The sequence below is a fragment of the Dunckerocampus dactyliophorus genome, chromosome 13 (genome assembly GCF_027744805.1).
Source record: "Dunckerocampus dactyliophorus isolate RoL2022-P2 chromosome 13, RoL_Ddac_1.1, whole genome shotgun sequence".
Lineage (NCBI taxonomy): Eukaryota > Metazoa > Chordata > Actinopteri > Syngnathiformes > Syngnathidae > Dunckerocampus > Dunckerocampus dactyliophorus.
The window spans coordinates 3,384,305-3,401,364 of record NC_072831.1 but is presented as its reverse complement, the minus strand read 5'-3'; the positions used below and the strand labels follow the sequence as shown (position 1 = coordinate 3,401,364).

The window sequence follows — 17,060 nt, the reverse complement described above, 5'->3', positions numbered from 1 at the left end:
TTGGCTGGCCACCAGTCCAGGGTGGACCCCGCCTGTCGCCCGAAGTCAGCTGGGATAGGCTCCAGCATGCCCCCGCGACCCTAATGAGGATTAAGCGGTATAGAAAATGGATGGATAGATAGGTCCCCAACTTACGAACACAATTGGTTCCAGACGACTGTTCTTAAGTCGGGGAAAAGGTAATATTACCAATGATATACTGTAGGTACTACATGTACGTGTATACATATACAGTATATGTGTATGTATGTAAATATGAGTTTGGATGCAGTAGTAATATTAAACCAGGATAATTAATGAAAAAAACAATAATAAAAGTGATATAATAATACGTAATGATAAATGCTATTTACCTTTGAAGAGGAGTGGTCGAGCATACGTCGTTGTGGAGGAGTTGGAGGAGGAGATATTGAAAAAAAGGGCAAATGGTCGTCGTCGTTAGAATCTTCTAAAAGAGGTAGTGTTCTGTGGGTGGTTTAGAATTAGGCAGGCTTATTAACTCTTCATAAACTTTAATCACACGCTCTGTCCGGGTTGTATCATAGAGCTACAATTTAGCTTTCCATTTAGCTATCTCCCTAGCGCCTAACTCTTCCTCTGTTGGTCCCATTAGCAGTGTCACAGTGCCCTCTACTGGTCAAGCATGTACAGTAGCAGTATAAAGACTGATTGAGCGACTACAAGGCAAAATAAAATAAAATATAGACCAGTTGGCTTGTGTTCGTATCTGCGAATGTTCGCTAGCCGGGTGTTTGTAAGTTGGGGACCCAGTGTACTTGATTCTTGGTTTGTTAATTTAAAATTGGCCATCCCATCATCAAAGTAAAATAACTTTATTTTATCTCAAGCAGTGCCTCTCACAGTGTAGACAGCATATTTACACTCAACAAAAACACTTGTTTTTGCTCCCATTTTTTGAGATGAACTCAAAGATCTAAAGCTTTTTCCACATACACAATATCACCATTTCTCTCAAATATTGTTGACAAATCTGTGATAGTGAGCACTTCCCCTTTGCTGAGATCATCCATCCCACCTCACAGGTGTGCCATGTCAAGATGCTGATTAGACACCATGATTAGTACACAGGCATGCCTTAGACTGCCCACAATAAAACAGTGTGCCAATGGCATGCTGACAGCAGGAATGTCAACCAGAGCTGTTGCTTGTGTATTGAATGTTCAGTTCCCTACCATAAGCCGTCTCCAAAAGCGTTTCAGAGAATTTGGCAGTACATCCAACCAGCCTCACAACCGCAGACCACGTGTAACCACACCAGCCCAGGACCAACAAAAAATGGGAGCAAAAAGTGTTGTTTATATTTTTGTTAAGTGGACATTTAGCCTCCACCGTTTATCTTGCAGTTAGGACTACTTGTTTCATTTATCACACAACGTTCTTCCATCACACGTTCTGACAAGTAAGTGGCTGAGTCCCAGTGAGGCTTGAGTGTAATGAGCAGTCATTTTATGAAGATTAAGAAACATTTACGTTTTAGATCCTGCTCTGTAAAACAGGGTAAGATCCACCCCGGCGGCATTGTGCCTCACGCATGCGTGATTCATGGATGCGTGCATCTCCACTATGCTCTCAGTGTACAGCGCGAGCTTGTGACTGCTCTGGGGCGGCGTGGACCTCTCAGCAGCACCCCCTGCTGCTTGGTGAGAACAGAAATGGCAGAACAATACGTGCTTTGAATGATTTTTGGAATGAATTTTGCCCATCATCCACAATCCTTATCTGAGAGATGAACACACGTCTTCCTCTTGTCTGTGTTCTAAAGATATAAAAAAAAACAGGCAAAAAGAGCCATGTAACTAATGCACATAATGCGACACACCTATTCCACATAGAAAGGCCGCCATTAAAACACCTCCAAAAAGCTCCACCAAGGTTTTATAGTTGTATATCCATGCTGTTAGCATGTAGTAACAACATTTTAAACATTGATTTTCAAATTCATGAAATCACAAGCTGATGAATGTTATTGGAAAAATGCACCTCAAAACATGGCAACGTTTGCAGCAACTTTGAGAAAAGGCTTCTGCGAAATCAAGCAATTTAGGCCGCAACAATCAGAAAATGCCCCAGAATCCTGGAAGAACTGAAAAATAGTTTGGGGAGGACTTATTTTTAGAGAACAGTAAAACTACACTGCTGCTGATTCCCCAATACCCAAGTTTAATTTCTATTTTCCTCTTGAAAATATAATCAGGGGTGTACGATAATTATCGGGCCTATTTCAGCGAATTAGCACGTCATACTGATAAATCCGATAACATTAAAAATAGCTCCGATAACCGATAATGAAAAAAAAAAAACGCTCTTATGAGGCAAGATTACCTGTACTGTGTGTGTGAGCAAATCAAGCACTCCTTTTTTTTGCTCCTGCCTGTGACGTTAACGGCCTGTTATAACTTCACCCGATTCATACTGTTCCCTCTTGCTTGTAGTAGGGTGGATACACAGATTCACTTCATACAGTGTCGGAGGCATGAACTCGGTTTATTTTTTAAAATGAGGCCATGATCATTAAAGATTGCATAATTCTCACCCAAGAGATACTAAAATAAGAATTGTTTACATGCTGATAGAACATCTTCAAGGGGAAAAAAACACTTCCGTTTACAAAAATGCCTTCCAACATGGGACGTTGACACACTTCTAAGGACGTGGCATAATGAATAGGTGGCCCAGCAAAGCCTACTTACACACAGGTTGCATCACACATAATGCTTTCCAACCAGTAAAGGTGGTCCTCATGTCATCCAGCGATGGCACATTCATGGAGCAGTTCAGAGTCACAGACCATAATATCGCTTCATCATTTCACTTGGATTACTGGCCTGAGAGCCTCTCCTCTTCTCGAAGTCTGCATCTCAGTTTGTCCAGAATCACACTTAGGTCCATGTTCTTGTTCAATTTAAGATAGAAGTCCTTCCTGATCGGATGGATGGTAAGCCAGTCAGGGGTCAGCTCTGCCAGCAAACGAATGTGTTTCTCCATTTCACCTAAATTTAGAGATAGAAGAGCCAGATCAGCCAATTGTGGTGTAAGAGATGGCTAGTATTACACAATAGAAGCACTGTTGTTTGAACTTTGTACTGACAGGTTGCTTTACTGAGAACACACACGCACGCACCCTAGACTGACATGAGCTGGAACCAGGTAGAAGCACACGTAGGAGAGCGGTCCCACCCCTGCAAGGGTGGGGCCCGAGAATATGATAGAGAGCAGTTACTTCCTAGCTCGAAGCTTCTTCCCCCGACTCTTACAGTGGGTGGAGTGAAGCCCCAGTGCGGAGCTTTGTGACATCTTCCACACAGCTGCTTCACTAAAGATACAGAAATACAGAAAAGTGTGTCCGACTGAGCTCTTCTCGGGATAAACCAACCGGAACATTTCAGTAGAATCTAAAGTCTTTCAGGAAAGCCAGGAGAGCAACAGAAACATTTCCTCAAGACATGCTTTAATTTATTATTGTTATTATTATTGTGTTTTTAAATCTTAAGACTTTGATGGGATTGTTTTGGAGTGCAACAGTTGACAGGCGGCAGACGCGGCAATACGAAGCGAGAAAAACTAGCTCAGAGTGATTGTGGAGTCAGATTTCTTCGTGATGCATAAGTATCACTCTTTTGAACACATATTCTTTCGAGAAGAAAAAAGCTTTACTTTTGTGACCCCCGACGAGCCGGCCCTACTTTCTTCCATACCTAAAACTGAACAGAACTCTGCTCACGGGATGAAGTCAGTGTTGATGGGCTACACTGCTGATGGGGACGTCACACAATTGCATGCCAAAAAATCCCATCTATCCCTGTCATGGCTTATACTTCTATTTACTTCATTTTGCAATTTTTATGCTTGAAAATACTTTTTTCGGGGGGGAAAATACCTACAATTTGCTTAAATATGCATATTGTTTGACGAACAGGCTATATTCAACCACAATCCAGCATGATTTATTCATTTATTCAGTGATAAAAAAAATGGTCTACTACAGTCGTCCTTCGCAATATTATGGTTCGACTATCATTCCCTCGCTATAGCGCAATTTTTCAAAAATGTATTTATAAATGATGGTTGTTTCGTGGTTGAATATTGCCTATTAGTTTTTTTTTAAAGCATATTTAAGCAATTTGTACTTATCCTTGGCCTAAATTAAGCATTTAGGCATAAAAATGCTCTGTCCTGGATGGTCCTCTGGACTCCGTGGAGGAAGTGGGGGAGAGAAGGATGTTGGCTAAGCTGACATCCATCATGGACAACACCTCTCACCCGCTACATGACACTGTGGGTTCCCTTAGCAGCTCCTTCAGCAGCAGACTGTTACACCCACGGTGTAAGAAGGAGAGGTTCTGCAGGTCCTTCATACCGACCGCTGTCAGGCTCTACAACACCTGCACCACCTGAACCATGTTGTAGTCAATATGTTTTCTTTACTTTACTTTACTGTTCTCTTTACTTGTCTTGCTTGCTTGCTGCTGTAACAAGTAAATTTCCCCGCTGTGGGATAAATAAAGTACATACAATACAATACAAAAATGGCTAAATGATCAAACTAAATGAAGTAAATTACAAAGCTAGTTCATCATGAGTGGCGCATTGAATTGTAAATGTCATTTTAGCCAATTTACAGTTTGCTTTCAACAAATCCAAGAACATAGGCCCCAGGTGGCGCCCCTGAACGAAGCTGTGAAATTAGATAGGAGATGACGGTACATACACAGCAGTATGGAGGTTTCACAGTTGTACAAAGTACAGCCAGCTCTTATGTTCCTCATATCTTGTTGACCAACCTGAAGTGAGAGCTGCTCTGAAGCTGGCGACCATGCGATGACAAACAACTTCCATGATTAAAGCGGGTTTTTTTTCTGAAACAAAAACATTCCGAAGAATCCTTGCTAGCTCCCCAAGCTGCGACATCATCAAGAGGCGCTCTTCTTGAGAGGGGTTTCGAGTCATAGCTGCCTGGAGCTTCTGGGCTTCCTTTGCTCGAATCTAGAACACCAAACAGAATCAACAGTCAATCTAATTGTTTTCTTTCCCACTGATTAGATATTTTAAAAAGTATTAGACAGGATTTAACCTGTTTATTTATTTCTTCTGGATTCAAAGGCATAAAACGTTATTCAATTTTAAACATAAACGGTAAATTTGATTCCCTGCTGACTCGAGTTCTTATGAGTCATTAACTGCACTGAATCAAGCACCAGATTCAGTCATGTGCACCAAATGGCGACCACGAGTCTGTTGCTTCGTTCACACAGCAGGGTTGGTGAAAACTTCTTTCATGAAGTTGTTCACATGTGAACACAAAGCATCTGGGAAAGTGACACACATGCACACAAAACAACGTCACACATGTTGCCGCGTGTCCCACCTGCTGATGAAGACTGCTCGGATGAGAGACCTAACATCTTCTAAGACAACCTGAACAGACCAGTTGCCATCCACTCAATGTCCTGAGAATGCAGGGCTCCACACTGCGACTAAATGGTCGCATTTTGCGACTAAAATATGAGACATTGTGAGTAAATTTTTCATCTACTCATGCATATGTGGCCAGTTAAAGTATGCCCGTTGACAAATGACGCACTTTATTCCTTATTATCGTGACAAATTAAAAATAGTCTGTAAAATGTGGAGTCAACTGATGACAGCTTGTCAAATGCATTCAATCTACTTTTCTACAATCTTTGTTTACACATTTTGGCTGGCTCACACTTCCTTCCATCTCCAGACTCCAAATGTGACTTTTTTTTTTAAGCTCTTTATAACTCTTCAATTCAGACACGATGCCTGTATTTTATGACAAATTAGCACAGAATAGCATAAAGACAATGAGCACACTGAGTGGACATGTGGTTTATAAATAAAGTACAATTGAAATATTAGCAGTCACATAAAACAAATACCTCACCTCTCTTTTCTTTTTGTCTAAATAGCTTTAATAGTCCTGGAAGATGGATACACCTGCATCATAAACCTGCACAATTTTTTTTTAATTAAGCAGGGCAGATTTCTATGAGAAAGATCATTATTTTATTCTGTTAATTGTTATTTTTAACAAAAAAGCATATTATTGAACAATTAATTGTCCATGTGTTAGTATCATTATAAAACAGAAATCTAATTACAGAATTAAAGGCAAACCCCCACCTCCCCCAAAAAACAGGTTGGTTGGCCTCACCCACAAAATGTCTCTTATTTATTTCTACAGAAGTTTGCAACCCTACTAGTTAATTTATCAATTTTATTTTATTATTAAATATTTTTTGTTGCAGACAAATTTGTGTTCCACACTTCAGCCCAGTCGTTGACAGGAATATGCAAGAGTTGGTTTGCCAACCCACACTAACCCCTAAAGAGAAAGACAGGCGACAAACACCAAAGGTGGGTATGTCAAGAGGCGGTATTGGAGCTAATATTTATCAGTAATAATGGAAATGAGAGGAAATGTGAATGTTTACTTTGCAATTAAATTTCAGAGTGCACCCCTAAATTTTCTGCTTGTGCTCCTAAAATTTTAAGTTAGAGGCCACTGTGCGCTCCTAGTTAAATAAATAGTCTGGATCCCTGGAATGGGAATTGTCCTAATAATCACACAGACATGAATAAAATCACATACAGGTCACATATGAGCAACAAAAAAAAAAAAATCAGGATTGACCTGCAGTGTGAACGTAGACAGTGAAACTGTTTTACAATAGAATCCTTTAAATTATGAATTCCAATTAATTGAATGAATGATTAAAAAGTATGGTCCACGCACAAAAGACACTGTATGGCATTCTAATATTCCCAGGAGGCAACTACATGAAAGACAAGCATGCACATACCTTGCAATTCCTGGAAGAATTCTGTCATTACTGGACGAAGTAGTTAGAAAGGTAGTACACGTACCCTATCCAACAAGCACTGGGACACTCCTTTCAGGGCATTTGGAACGGGAGGTGGAGCAGATGTTAGTGTGCAGTTCAGGTTTTGTGGAGACGTCTCTCTGCATTCTGCATCTTCTGTCTTCTGAGCCAGAGCCACCAAAGCCTTCTCCATCTGGGTCAAAGACAATCCATCACATGAATTTTATTGAGAAAACTGTGCCAAGTCTACTTGGAAATACTACATTTAAAAAAATGTAGTGAGTACCTTGGGAGTAATGAGAGAATGGGCTTTGTCTAACACTTCCTGGGCAGTGGAAAATTTTTCAGCGCGAGGCGGTTGAGGCAGTAAGCTTGACTGCACATCTGGCACCATGTCCACATTAAAGTTAGGGTGCCAGCGGGTCAGTTTGTCTTCAGGTACACACACTGGAGGGACTAAGGAGGCGAGAAAGACCTGCAAGTGGTGGAGTTGTGTGAAAAGACATAAGAAATGACCTCATTAATAGTTTGAACAATGTTAAATGACGTGTCTTTGAAATAGTTTCTGACCTTGTGGTGTTGTTTTACAATGGAAACAAGATTCTGATGGAAGGTGCGTCTCCTTGCCAAAAGATTAGAGGCTGTCAGGACAGGTCTACCTTCCTGTTGACCTAAAAAGGATCATAGCACATGAGCAAATTGGTAAATCACCTCTGTTTCATTTTATCACCATCCACTGATTACCTCCACCAAGGAGAAGGTGTTTTTAATCAGTTTGTTGGCTGCATGATGCAATATGCATGGATTACTATGCCAGTTTCCGGGTACATAATGCTTACATCTCACAGAACAAAGTAAGACCAATGCAAGAGGGGTGGCATCTATCGACGTGTACATTTTGGTGATTACCGGAGGTGCTCCGATCAATCGGCCACCGATCAGAATCGACAGATTTCCATGGAAAAAAAAAAATAAATCACATGATCGCTGATCACAAAAGCCGATCACCTGTGGCTCATACTACTGGCTTGTAGCGATTCTTGCGTGTGGTGTAGTTTCTTGGCTAGCGTCCTCCTCCCGCTTTCCTTCACACTGTGCAGGTGTGCCAAAACAAAAACAAGCATGTCTGCCGTGTGGAACTTGCCTGCCAATACATCCCGTGAAAATTATATTGCGGGGATAGCATGTTAAAAGCTTTAATTTAACACGGCATTTCAAGAACAAACACTTGACGGAGTATGAGGAGTTTTGGAGGCTAACGTTGTGATCAGTCAGACGGCAGCTAACGCAGCCAAGACGCTGGACACGCGCATACGTGTCAGAATGCTAAGCAAATAACCCCAAAAATAATTGAATTCATCGTAAGAGATGAGCAGCCTTCGTCAGCGGTGAAAGACACCAGGTTCACTGACTGCTCTCACCTGGAGCCCACCTACGTGCTACCTGGAAGCCCTGCGAGAACTCCAATAATGTACTCTCACATCCAAAGTCTCCTTAAAGAAGGCGTCTCATCCTATGGAAGTTTCACCAGTGATATATGTTTTCTTCACAAAGTAAGTCAATAATTTTTTGGTCTAAATAAGTCGAGGGGTGTGAGAGGCAGGGAGGACTTTCAATATTGCTGCAGACCTGCCAGCATGTATGAATTTGTCATACTCAGCATGCAATTTGACTTTTGTATGCTTCACTGCTCTCCATTTTGTTGCATTTTGCTGGTTTCAGTCTGTACAGAACAGATAAGTAAATTAATATTTTCAATAGTATTTCAAATTAGGGTGTGGGGGTGGAGGGGTGCAAAAACGTTTCACCCAGTGAGTGCATGACAGAAAATAATTTAGAACCACTGGTGTAAATGAGACCTCTGTGTGGAGTTTGCATGTTCTCCCCGTGCATGCGTGGGTTTTCTCCGGGTACTCCGGTTTCCTCCCACATTCCCAAAACATGCATGTTAGGTTAATAATAACTATAAATTGTCCATAGACATGAATGTGAGCGTGAATAATTGTTTCTCTACATGTGCCTGCAATTGGCTGGCGACCAGTCAGGGGTGTACCCCCAAGTTCAGCTAGGATAGGCTCCAGCATACCGCATAGGATAAGCGGCATAGAAAATAGATGGTCCAAATTAAATGATTTTATGGTTCCTTTTTTCACATCATTTGGCCAATAGCATGAGTGCAGCCAGGAACGGATTATTTACGTTGTAGGGGCGTCTACTGTACTTCAGTGATATAAATAAACGTTTAACTAAGTAATAATGTCATCAATATTAAATAAAATCCACAACACAGTCATAATTATCCCAGCAAAACCAGCAGCATTACAGAACACAAGGAATGTGTTTGACCTACTTGTATTATAATGATGTTCAGAATTCCATTGTTCATGAACACACCTTAACATGAATAGCATGGATTTACTGCTGACCAAAATGATCAATTAATTGATTGCTCTTTTTTTTTTTTAATATTGCATTTGTATGGGATGAGAATTATACCTCTGCTATTTCACCAGAAAACAGACTACAATTACCACTCACCAGGCAGGCATAATATCCCAAAAACTGAGTAGTGGGGAAAAAAAATTACAATTTCAAAAGGAAACCGTAAGTTTGAGTAAATATGAGAAACTAACAGCACATCCACATTTGCCAGGATGAAATAGTTTTCAAACCATGTAAAATGACAGGTTCCACAGTGAGCTGGTAGCTGCCCTTCTTCACACAGTTGTTGAATGTCGGGATGTTCTTTTCCTGTCTGAATGTGTAGGCCTCAGGAAATACGGTCATCATTTGGCCAATGTGGTGCTCTTGAAATCGCCTGCAGACACCAGAAAGAGGCAGCAACTTAATCCTCTACAATGTAACAATTCAGTCAACTCATATCTACAAACCTGAGCACAAAACCAGGCTTATTCAATTAGCATCCCAAGAGAGATCCCCAAGTGGCCCAGACTGAAAAGCAAAAAAATAAAATAAAAAAAATAATTGTGGGTTGCTGTTGCAACCCACAATTCATTGCTTTGTTGTTCTCAGAAGAGGGCTGCCTCAGTGCAGAGTGTGCTAGCGTATTCCATGTATGCGCGTGTCCTTGAGTGGTCCAGCCAAAACAAATACTTTCTAGATGTATTGTTTGTTAGATTATCATGAAACTAATGGACAACAGAGGAATTGATGCACTATTCAAGTAAAGATAACAAATGTTATGCAAGACTACAAATAGTATATTCTTAAGATTCGGCTTTCCGCGAACATCATTGATAAAATATGTCTGTGTTTTTGTGCACTGCCTTGATTATTATACAGCCAAACAATGCACCTAACAGACTAGTCTTTGCCCAAAAAAAGCATCTACCCATGAGTGACTCAAGTCTCTGTGAAGACACTATTGTAGCCAGCTTTAATCATCATTATTACTGTAATGGTTTAATTCATCTTGAGCATGCACACACTGGAGCGCAACCAGGGTTTCCGCTACAGGTAATTGATTGTGGCGGCCCGACACTACAAAATAAAAGTCGCCATACCTTAAAAACTAACCTGAAAACAATGTTAAAAAATATGTATTATTGACCTGTACCTGTAACCGTGCCTTTTAATACGGTGCGCCTTATGGTCGTGAAAATACGGTAATACTGTTTAGGATGCCCCACTTTGCTCTAATGCTTTGCTTCTTCACACTCCTTTTGGACATGTGGAACTGTGAGGATTCGTGAGATGCATTCCATTGTAACCTTCATGTTCAAATAAACTAAACCAAACCAATGTTTTTATTCTTGTTTAGTAATAGACTATCATTTTCTTACACACTCTAAAAATGCTAACTTATTTTTATAGATTGTATAAGTTTTTTCTGCTTCTTTAGTTTTTGAACTATAAATATCCTTTGTGTTTTTCTTCTTCCAGGCATTTTGCAATCATATTGTCATCCACAGCTGATTTCTCTTCTTTTGCTTATTATTAGACACATCTCCCAGTGGACTGTGTTTATTGTAGAACTTCATATGGATTTTAAGAAAGTTTTCATATGCATCATTCTCATTATACATGCACTCCCATCTTTTTTTTTTTTTTTTTTTTACCAGATCTTTCTTAAAAGGCACTAATACTTTTCTCTATATGTGATGTTTTGGAAGTCCTAATATCTATCTATATCTATATCTATCTACCTTGCTTCTTTCTCTCTGTATAGTTTTCACTGTAAATTGGAAACACGGGAAGACGGTCACTGATATTAATTAACAGCCATCATTAGTATTTGAATGACTCCAGTTGCGATTCCGGGTCCAACTCCAACTTTACTATGAATTTCTTACAGGGCTATTTTCAACTAGTATATAAAAATCAAAGCATTCAACTTGAATATAAATGTTATGAAGATTCTTTTTACAGGAGTAACACTTTTGTCAAAGCTCACTTCTGGTCACGTGACGGTGACGAGGCGGCAGTGGGTCGGTGACATCATCGTTTTCGTATAGCCTGTCTACAAGTCAACGCCACAAGCCAGCGTTTTCAGATTTTCCCACTCTGGAAGCTGTTGTCAAAAACAGTCATCATCGAGGTTTGTGTGTACAACCATAAAACTAGAAATGAATCCATTCCAGAATAAGGCCGCCACAAAAGTGTGGAAGTGAAACACAAATACTTTTGACATCCATTGCAAAACCGTTGCGCAAACATGAAAATGCTTAAAAACAACAAATCAAAACTCACTAGTCACACCTACTTGTGCATCATATCCTGAACTCCCTGTTTGATCTTGAAGAAGGTAGCCGTCTCAGAGCGGTTGAAGAGCATAGCAACCACTGTGTCCATACTCCTAAACATCTCGGCCAGTATCTTGAACTGGTAAGGCAGGGAGAGGCCTGGGGGAGTTTCTTGGGCGAGATTGTGATACTGCTGATATGCTGGCTGTTGAACACTGACAGACAAGAGAACAAACTGTAAGATAGATGGACAAATAAGAGAAATTTAAGAATCCAGGAGCTGACAGATTTGCAGGCAAGTATCGTAGGTATATACGTCCGAGGAAAACAAAGTAACAAGAAAAACTCACAATGGCACAGTATATTCTCACCTCTCTTGATCTTGTGTCTCTTTCTGTAGCTTTTTTCCCTCCAAGTCACTCTCCTTCTTTGTCCTAACTTTAGCTGCAAGTTCCTTTGCTCTGGTTAGAGCTGACTTGGAGACAGTGATGGAGGATGCAACCAAGGGCGTGGAAACAGAAGTAGAGGATGTAGCATTGGCTAATTCTGCTGGTTTCTTGATTGTCTGAAGGCGTGACTTGAGGGCCGTAATATTCTCTCTGCAAAAAGTCTGAAAGATGGCGTGTCAGGATACAAGTGGCAAGTGGTGGCAAAGAGAATAGCTGGGTCATTCCTACAATCCAGGACTGAGTCCCCGTGACGATTACATGCTATATTTTGTTAAAAAAAAAACACACACATTCCAATTTAAAAAGGAAAAGTGCACTTTTTTAAAAATTATTATTTTGCCCATCATCCCCAATCCTTATGTGAAACATCCACACATGTCCTTTCTGTGTGTTCTAAAGAGAGAAAACAGAGATAACAATGCACCTAATGGGACACACCTATTTCTACTATAAAGCCCTCTAAAAAACCTCCAACAAGGTTTCATCCTTTTATATCCATGCAGTAACAGGTACATTCATGATAACATGTAATACTTACAGTATTTTGATCATTTTAAACATTACCAGAACTTCTTTCCTGGGCGCATTGATTTCACATAGCCCATAGATCAGAACTAAGGCTACTTCCGCCAACAACAGCAGCATAGAAAGAGTGTGTCTGTTTGCAACTACAAATCATGGCAGACTTTGTGAAAAATGAGGTTCCAGAAACTTATCTTTTTTTAGCCTCAATGTACAGAGGGTGAGCTACAGGTTATCAGGTAAGACCAGGCAGAGAATAATGTTGCTGGTTGCTAGGCAGATCCATGTATACTTAAAAGACTAAAGGCAATTGGCATTATCCTGTAGCACTACAGCTAAATGTTTCATGGATAACATTATCATGAAAACAGTCAATGCCCGCTCTCATTGGATTGGCTGTATCTTGGCTGTATCTTTCAGCACAAAGCTGAGCTGGTAAATTTAGCACAGTCCTCAGGTAAAAAAAAAAATGCTGACAGGAAACGAGCATCTTGCTCAGTCTTCGTAGCAATGGCATCTGGCCTAAGTTGAGAGCCAGCATCCACTGCTTCAGTCTGTCCCGATGTTTAGTTGGTAGCATGTGGAATCTCAAAGTTGACCAACTTTTCGGCTTTTTGCCACAACCTTCTACAATACACGTGGGAGGCATGATTTATAACCTAGGATTAACTTTTCCAAACTCACAAACAACACTGCAGCAGCTCCAGGGGGGAGGGGACCTCAGTAGTGGCCAGAGGTGTTGAGAGTGACGTTAAGACTAGCGAGGCGTTGTGTCGCTACGCCAGAAAAATAGTTACCGATATGCGTGTTAGCTGCTACAGTAACAATGTTGCTCTAGCTTGGTTAATATACAGGTCATTTATGTAAATGGACCATTGCTGGTGTTTTTTGGAGGGTTTTTTAGGGCTGTGAAAGTGAAATATGTGTGTCCTATTATGTCCATTGTTAGCTCCCTCACTAGCTCACTGTTTTTTCTCTTCACGCAAAGAAAAGGGAAATACGTGTGCTCATGTTTCATATAGGTATTGTGGATGATGAACACAATTCCCCCCCAAAAATGAAAAAAAAAAAAAATTCCTTTAAATATGAACAATCACATTTTAAACTGTAACTCCACTTCTACCATAACAATATAAAAAAAGTTTTGCAAACAGGCCAAACTGATGGGTCCCCACTCATGCTGGTGCTGCTACAGTTACAAATATTAGAAATAAAAATGAAACAACTACACTTTTTGTTTTTGTTATGTGATGCCATTTGTCAACATCTGAACAATGTAATTTCTACATATTAAGTTTTTAAAGCTTTCAAGCTTACAAATTAGTTTTGTTCCCGTGTTGGCTATCCCGCCCGTTACTCTGATGAGTAACAGGACACACCTATTCCTCCTAGAAAGGCTGCTATTAAAACACCTCCAAAAAGCTCCAACAAGGTTTTATGGTTTTCTATCCATGCTGTGAGCATGTAGTAACAGGTACATTCATTATAACATGGAATACTTACAGTACTTTTGGAACTTCCTTCCTGGGTGCATTGATTTCACATAGCGTTAAATTTTCCAAACTCAAAAACAAAAACAGCAACAGTGGCGGCAGCTCCATTACGTAGCGTTACCTTTTGTTAGGGGCCTGAGGCATTGTGAGTGAGTAGTGAAGCTAGTCGCTAGCCGGCTAGTGTGGCTAGTGTGTCACTATACCATTAACATAGTTCTTGGGCGTAACAATGGTAACAATAACAATAATGTCTCTGTAGTTGATATGCAGGCCAGGATATGTAAATGCAGCATTGTAGGTTTGTTTCTGAAGGCTTTATAGGCGGAATAGGTGCAGCCCATTATGTGCACTCTTATCTGCCTCTTCTTAATCTGTTTTTACATGTTTAGAACAAACACAAAAGAGAAAGACGTGTGTTAAAAAAGGCACTTTTCCTTTTAACTTGCACAGACTCAGGAATGGATGAAAGGTCCCACATGATAGGGTGGAAAAAAAGTTATACTCCCATTCTGTGGGGAAATTATACGTTTTGGCTTCTTACTTTGTCCTTTCTTTGCCCCCTTTCCCCCTTTTGAAATTCACCTTTCATGGTTGGGTCTGGAACCAATTAACCACAATAAACGAGGGGCAAGTGTACACACACACACACACACACACACACCGCAATCATGTCACCTGCAGAATTCAACTGTTAACATGCACCTTTTTTGTGCCACAGATCAATTTGCTTCATGATGGCCATTGATGTAATAATTTAAATAATATGTACGCTTTACATATTTTTTCAGATGGTTATGATTGTTTTCCCTACTTCAGCCAAATAGTCAAAGTTGTGATTGCATTCAATCTTGTTCAAACATATTCCGCACCATTCCTCTACTTTAAGTCCAGATTTGGGATAGAGACTCCAGCAGCCCCGTGCGCCCACATATGAATGATTTCGCTCTCATTTCTTCATTCTAGGCTCCACAATACTTGTATAAAGATATGTTGTTTAGTACAGTGGTGTTCTTAACGACTTATGTATTTGTATGCGCATCAAGGGGGCGGGTTTGCGCAGAATGTGCGTATATACACAGTAAACAATACACACAGAGCAATGAAACGAGTGACCAAAACTTTACCTGTGATGTTGGATGCGTAAGAAGAAGTTTCTTTCTGGCCGTTCGTGTCGCTTTTTCTTCAGCTTTAGTTTTGTCGACATGATGAACTTCTACTTGTCGCCTCTTTCTCGCTGTGCTGTGTTCCGTGGCTACAGAAATGATATCCGTCTCAAAGTCTGTGTTTGCCGAGGGGCGCTTCGGCGTTCGGGGACTGAGGGGGATTTGTCTGGCCGTCTTGCCGATCGACTCTCCTGTCGACACACCTTCAGCAGATTCGATAACTCGCATGAACTCCTCGCGAACATGGCTTGAGGATGAAGTTAAGAATACATCTTGTTTGGAAGAGCAGCTTGACCTTGTGTTGATGGCGCTGCTTTTCGACCAGACATGGCAAACAGCAGTACTACTATTCCCTTGCTTCACTGAACCGGTCCCTCCTTTCTTTCGCTGGGAGTAGAAATCGGTAACTCGAGCCTGAGCCATGTTTAATAAATAAAGTCAAAAATGTAGCCGCGGCAAAAACTATGCACCAAAGAAGACGGGAGGAGGAACAAATAACTTTCGCGCGGAAATCAATAAGGTACGCCCATATCCGGTACTCTTGAGCAGCTCCAAATACAATGACCCGGAAGTTGACGGATTAAAAAAATAAACTTTTTCGGCACATTTTTCTTACTTACAATATTAGACTGTGATTTCTTTGTTTTCTTATTCTATTGTATTTCAAATGTTCATTTGGTAAGCTGTAAAATATGTATATAACTAACCTTAGTGTGAAAAGGACTCTAAAGAATACGACCGTAAACCAACATCAACTTCCGGAGTACGCCCTGCGTAGTTTTGGCCGCCATAATGGTAAGCAGAATCCAGAAACATTGACTTGTGAACATGTCCTCAACACATTGTTAGGCCATTAATTGCGCTAATAGAGGGTCCAAAGTATGCGTGATAAAAACGCTGTAGATTTATAACACTAGTTGTTGTAAATAAACACAGTGGAGAAGCCTTGCAGAGTGTATATTGTGGGGGACTCCCACACAATGGGGTATTCTGTGAAGCAAGTTTAGTGGGTTAACGAGCTGTTTGAGTGGAAAGCCGGAAGTGTTCATCGAAGGCAGCTCTCTTTTAAAGCAGCTGTATCGCCATGGTAATTTAGACTAAACTCATAGTCTGGTCGGCACCAGGTTATGTCCAGGCTTTCGTCTTAAATCAGCTATGAAAGTGCCACTTTTTCACCGTTTAACTAATTCGGAGATGGCGTCACCATTTATTTGGAACCTCCGAGGTTCCTGAAGGGACATGGAAAAAATTTAATTCAAAAAAGAGCATTCCCTGATGATATTATCCATCTATTAGTGAGATGCAGTTTCAGCCGAGGGAATACGCTAGATATGCTCACGCGAGCACCGGAAATAAAATACAATATGAAATATCAATAAGAGAATGCAATTTTGGCTCCATCAAAATTACGTGTGAATGCCTGAAACGCGGAATTGCCAATGCAGAAGCTTAATTTAAATGCTGTCGAAATGTGTGAATTATTATTATTAATTAAGTCTGATTGCGGATGTTAGGTTTTTGTCGAGTTGCACTTCAGCACAAAGCCTGGGTTTGTGGAGCCACTTTCGCCGTATACACCCAATATAGTTTCAAGCTAATTTGTTTCCCTGGGTGATTAGTTGAATTAATAATAAGTCAGTGATGATGATTTAGGTTATAGTCTAACAATATATCAACGTATGCCATTACTGAAATAAATGTTGCACTGTGTAAATACATCCAGTTAATTATCCATATAATATAATCATTGGTATTTTGTATGTTGATTGCTGAGTGTTGGTAACACTGTAAGGAAGGAAAAAAGTCTAATAAAGAAGGAAAAAGGTTTCTTTCATTCTGCTGCTCAGGTTTTTATGGGCATCTA

General features: G+C 40.4%; 1 protein-coding gene across 1 annotated transcript; it reads right to left on the bottom strand.

Annotated features, from left to right (window-relative positions):
• Nucleotides 1-2,015: 2,015 nt before the first annotated feature.
• On the bottom strand, nt 2,016-15,689 carry cdt1 (chromatin licensing and DNA replication factor 1). Its single transcript, XM_054797697.1, has 9 exons — nt 15,158-15,689; nt 11,941-12,179; nt 11,590-11,784; nt 9,539-9,684; nt 7,437-7,537; nt 7,153-7,341; nt 6,910-7,059; nt 4,803-5,004; nt 2,016-3,011 (listed from the first exon to the last, which is right to left on the bottom strand). The coding sequence occupies exons 1-9, from the start codon at nt 15,617-15,619 to the stop codon at nt 2,839-2,841; spliced, it is 1,857 nt and encodes a 618-aa protein (XP_054653672.1). The 5' UTR covers nt 15,620-15,689; the 3' UTR covers nt 2,016-2,838.
• Nucleotides 15,690-17,060: the final 1,371 nt, after the last annotated feature.

Coding starts and splice junctions, on each gene's coding strand:
- cdt1 (XM_054797697.1), bottom strand. CDS start 15,619: ATGGCTCAGGCTCGAGTTACCGATTTCTACTCCCAGCGAAAGAAAGGA. Junction 11,785..11,940: donor GAGACACAAGATCAAGAGAG/GTGAGAATATAC, acceptor CTTGTCTGTCAG/TGTTCAACAGCCAGCATATC. Junction 7,060..7,152: donor ATTCTCTCATTACTCCCAAG/GTACTCACTACA, acceptor TCTTTGACCCAG/ATGGAGAAGGCTTTGGTGGC.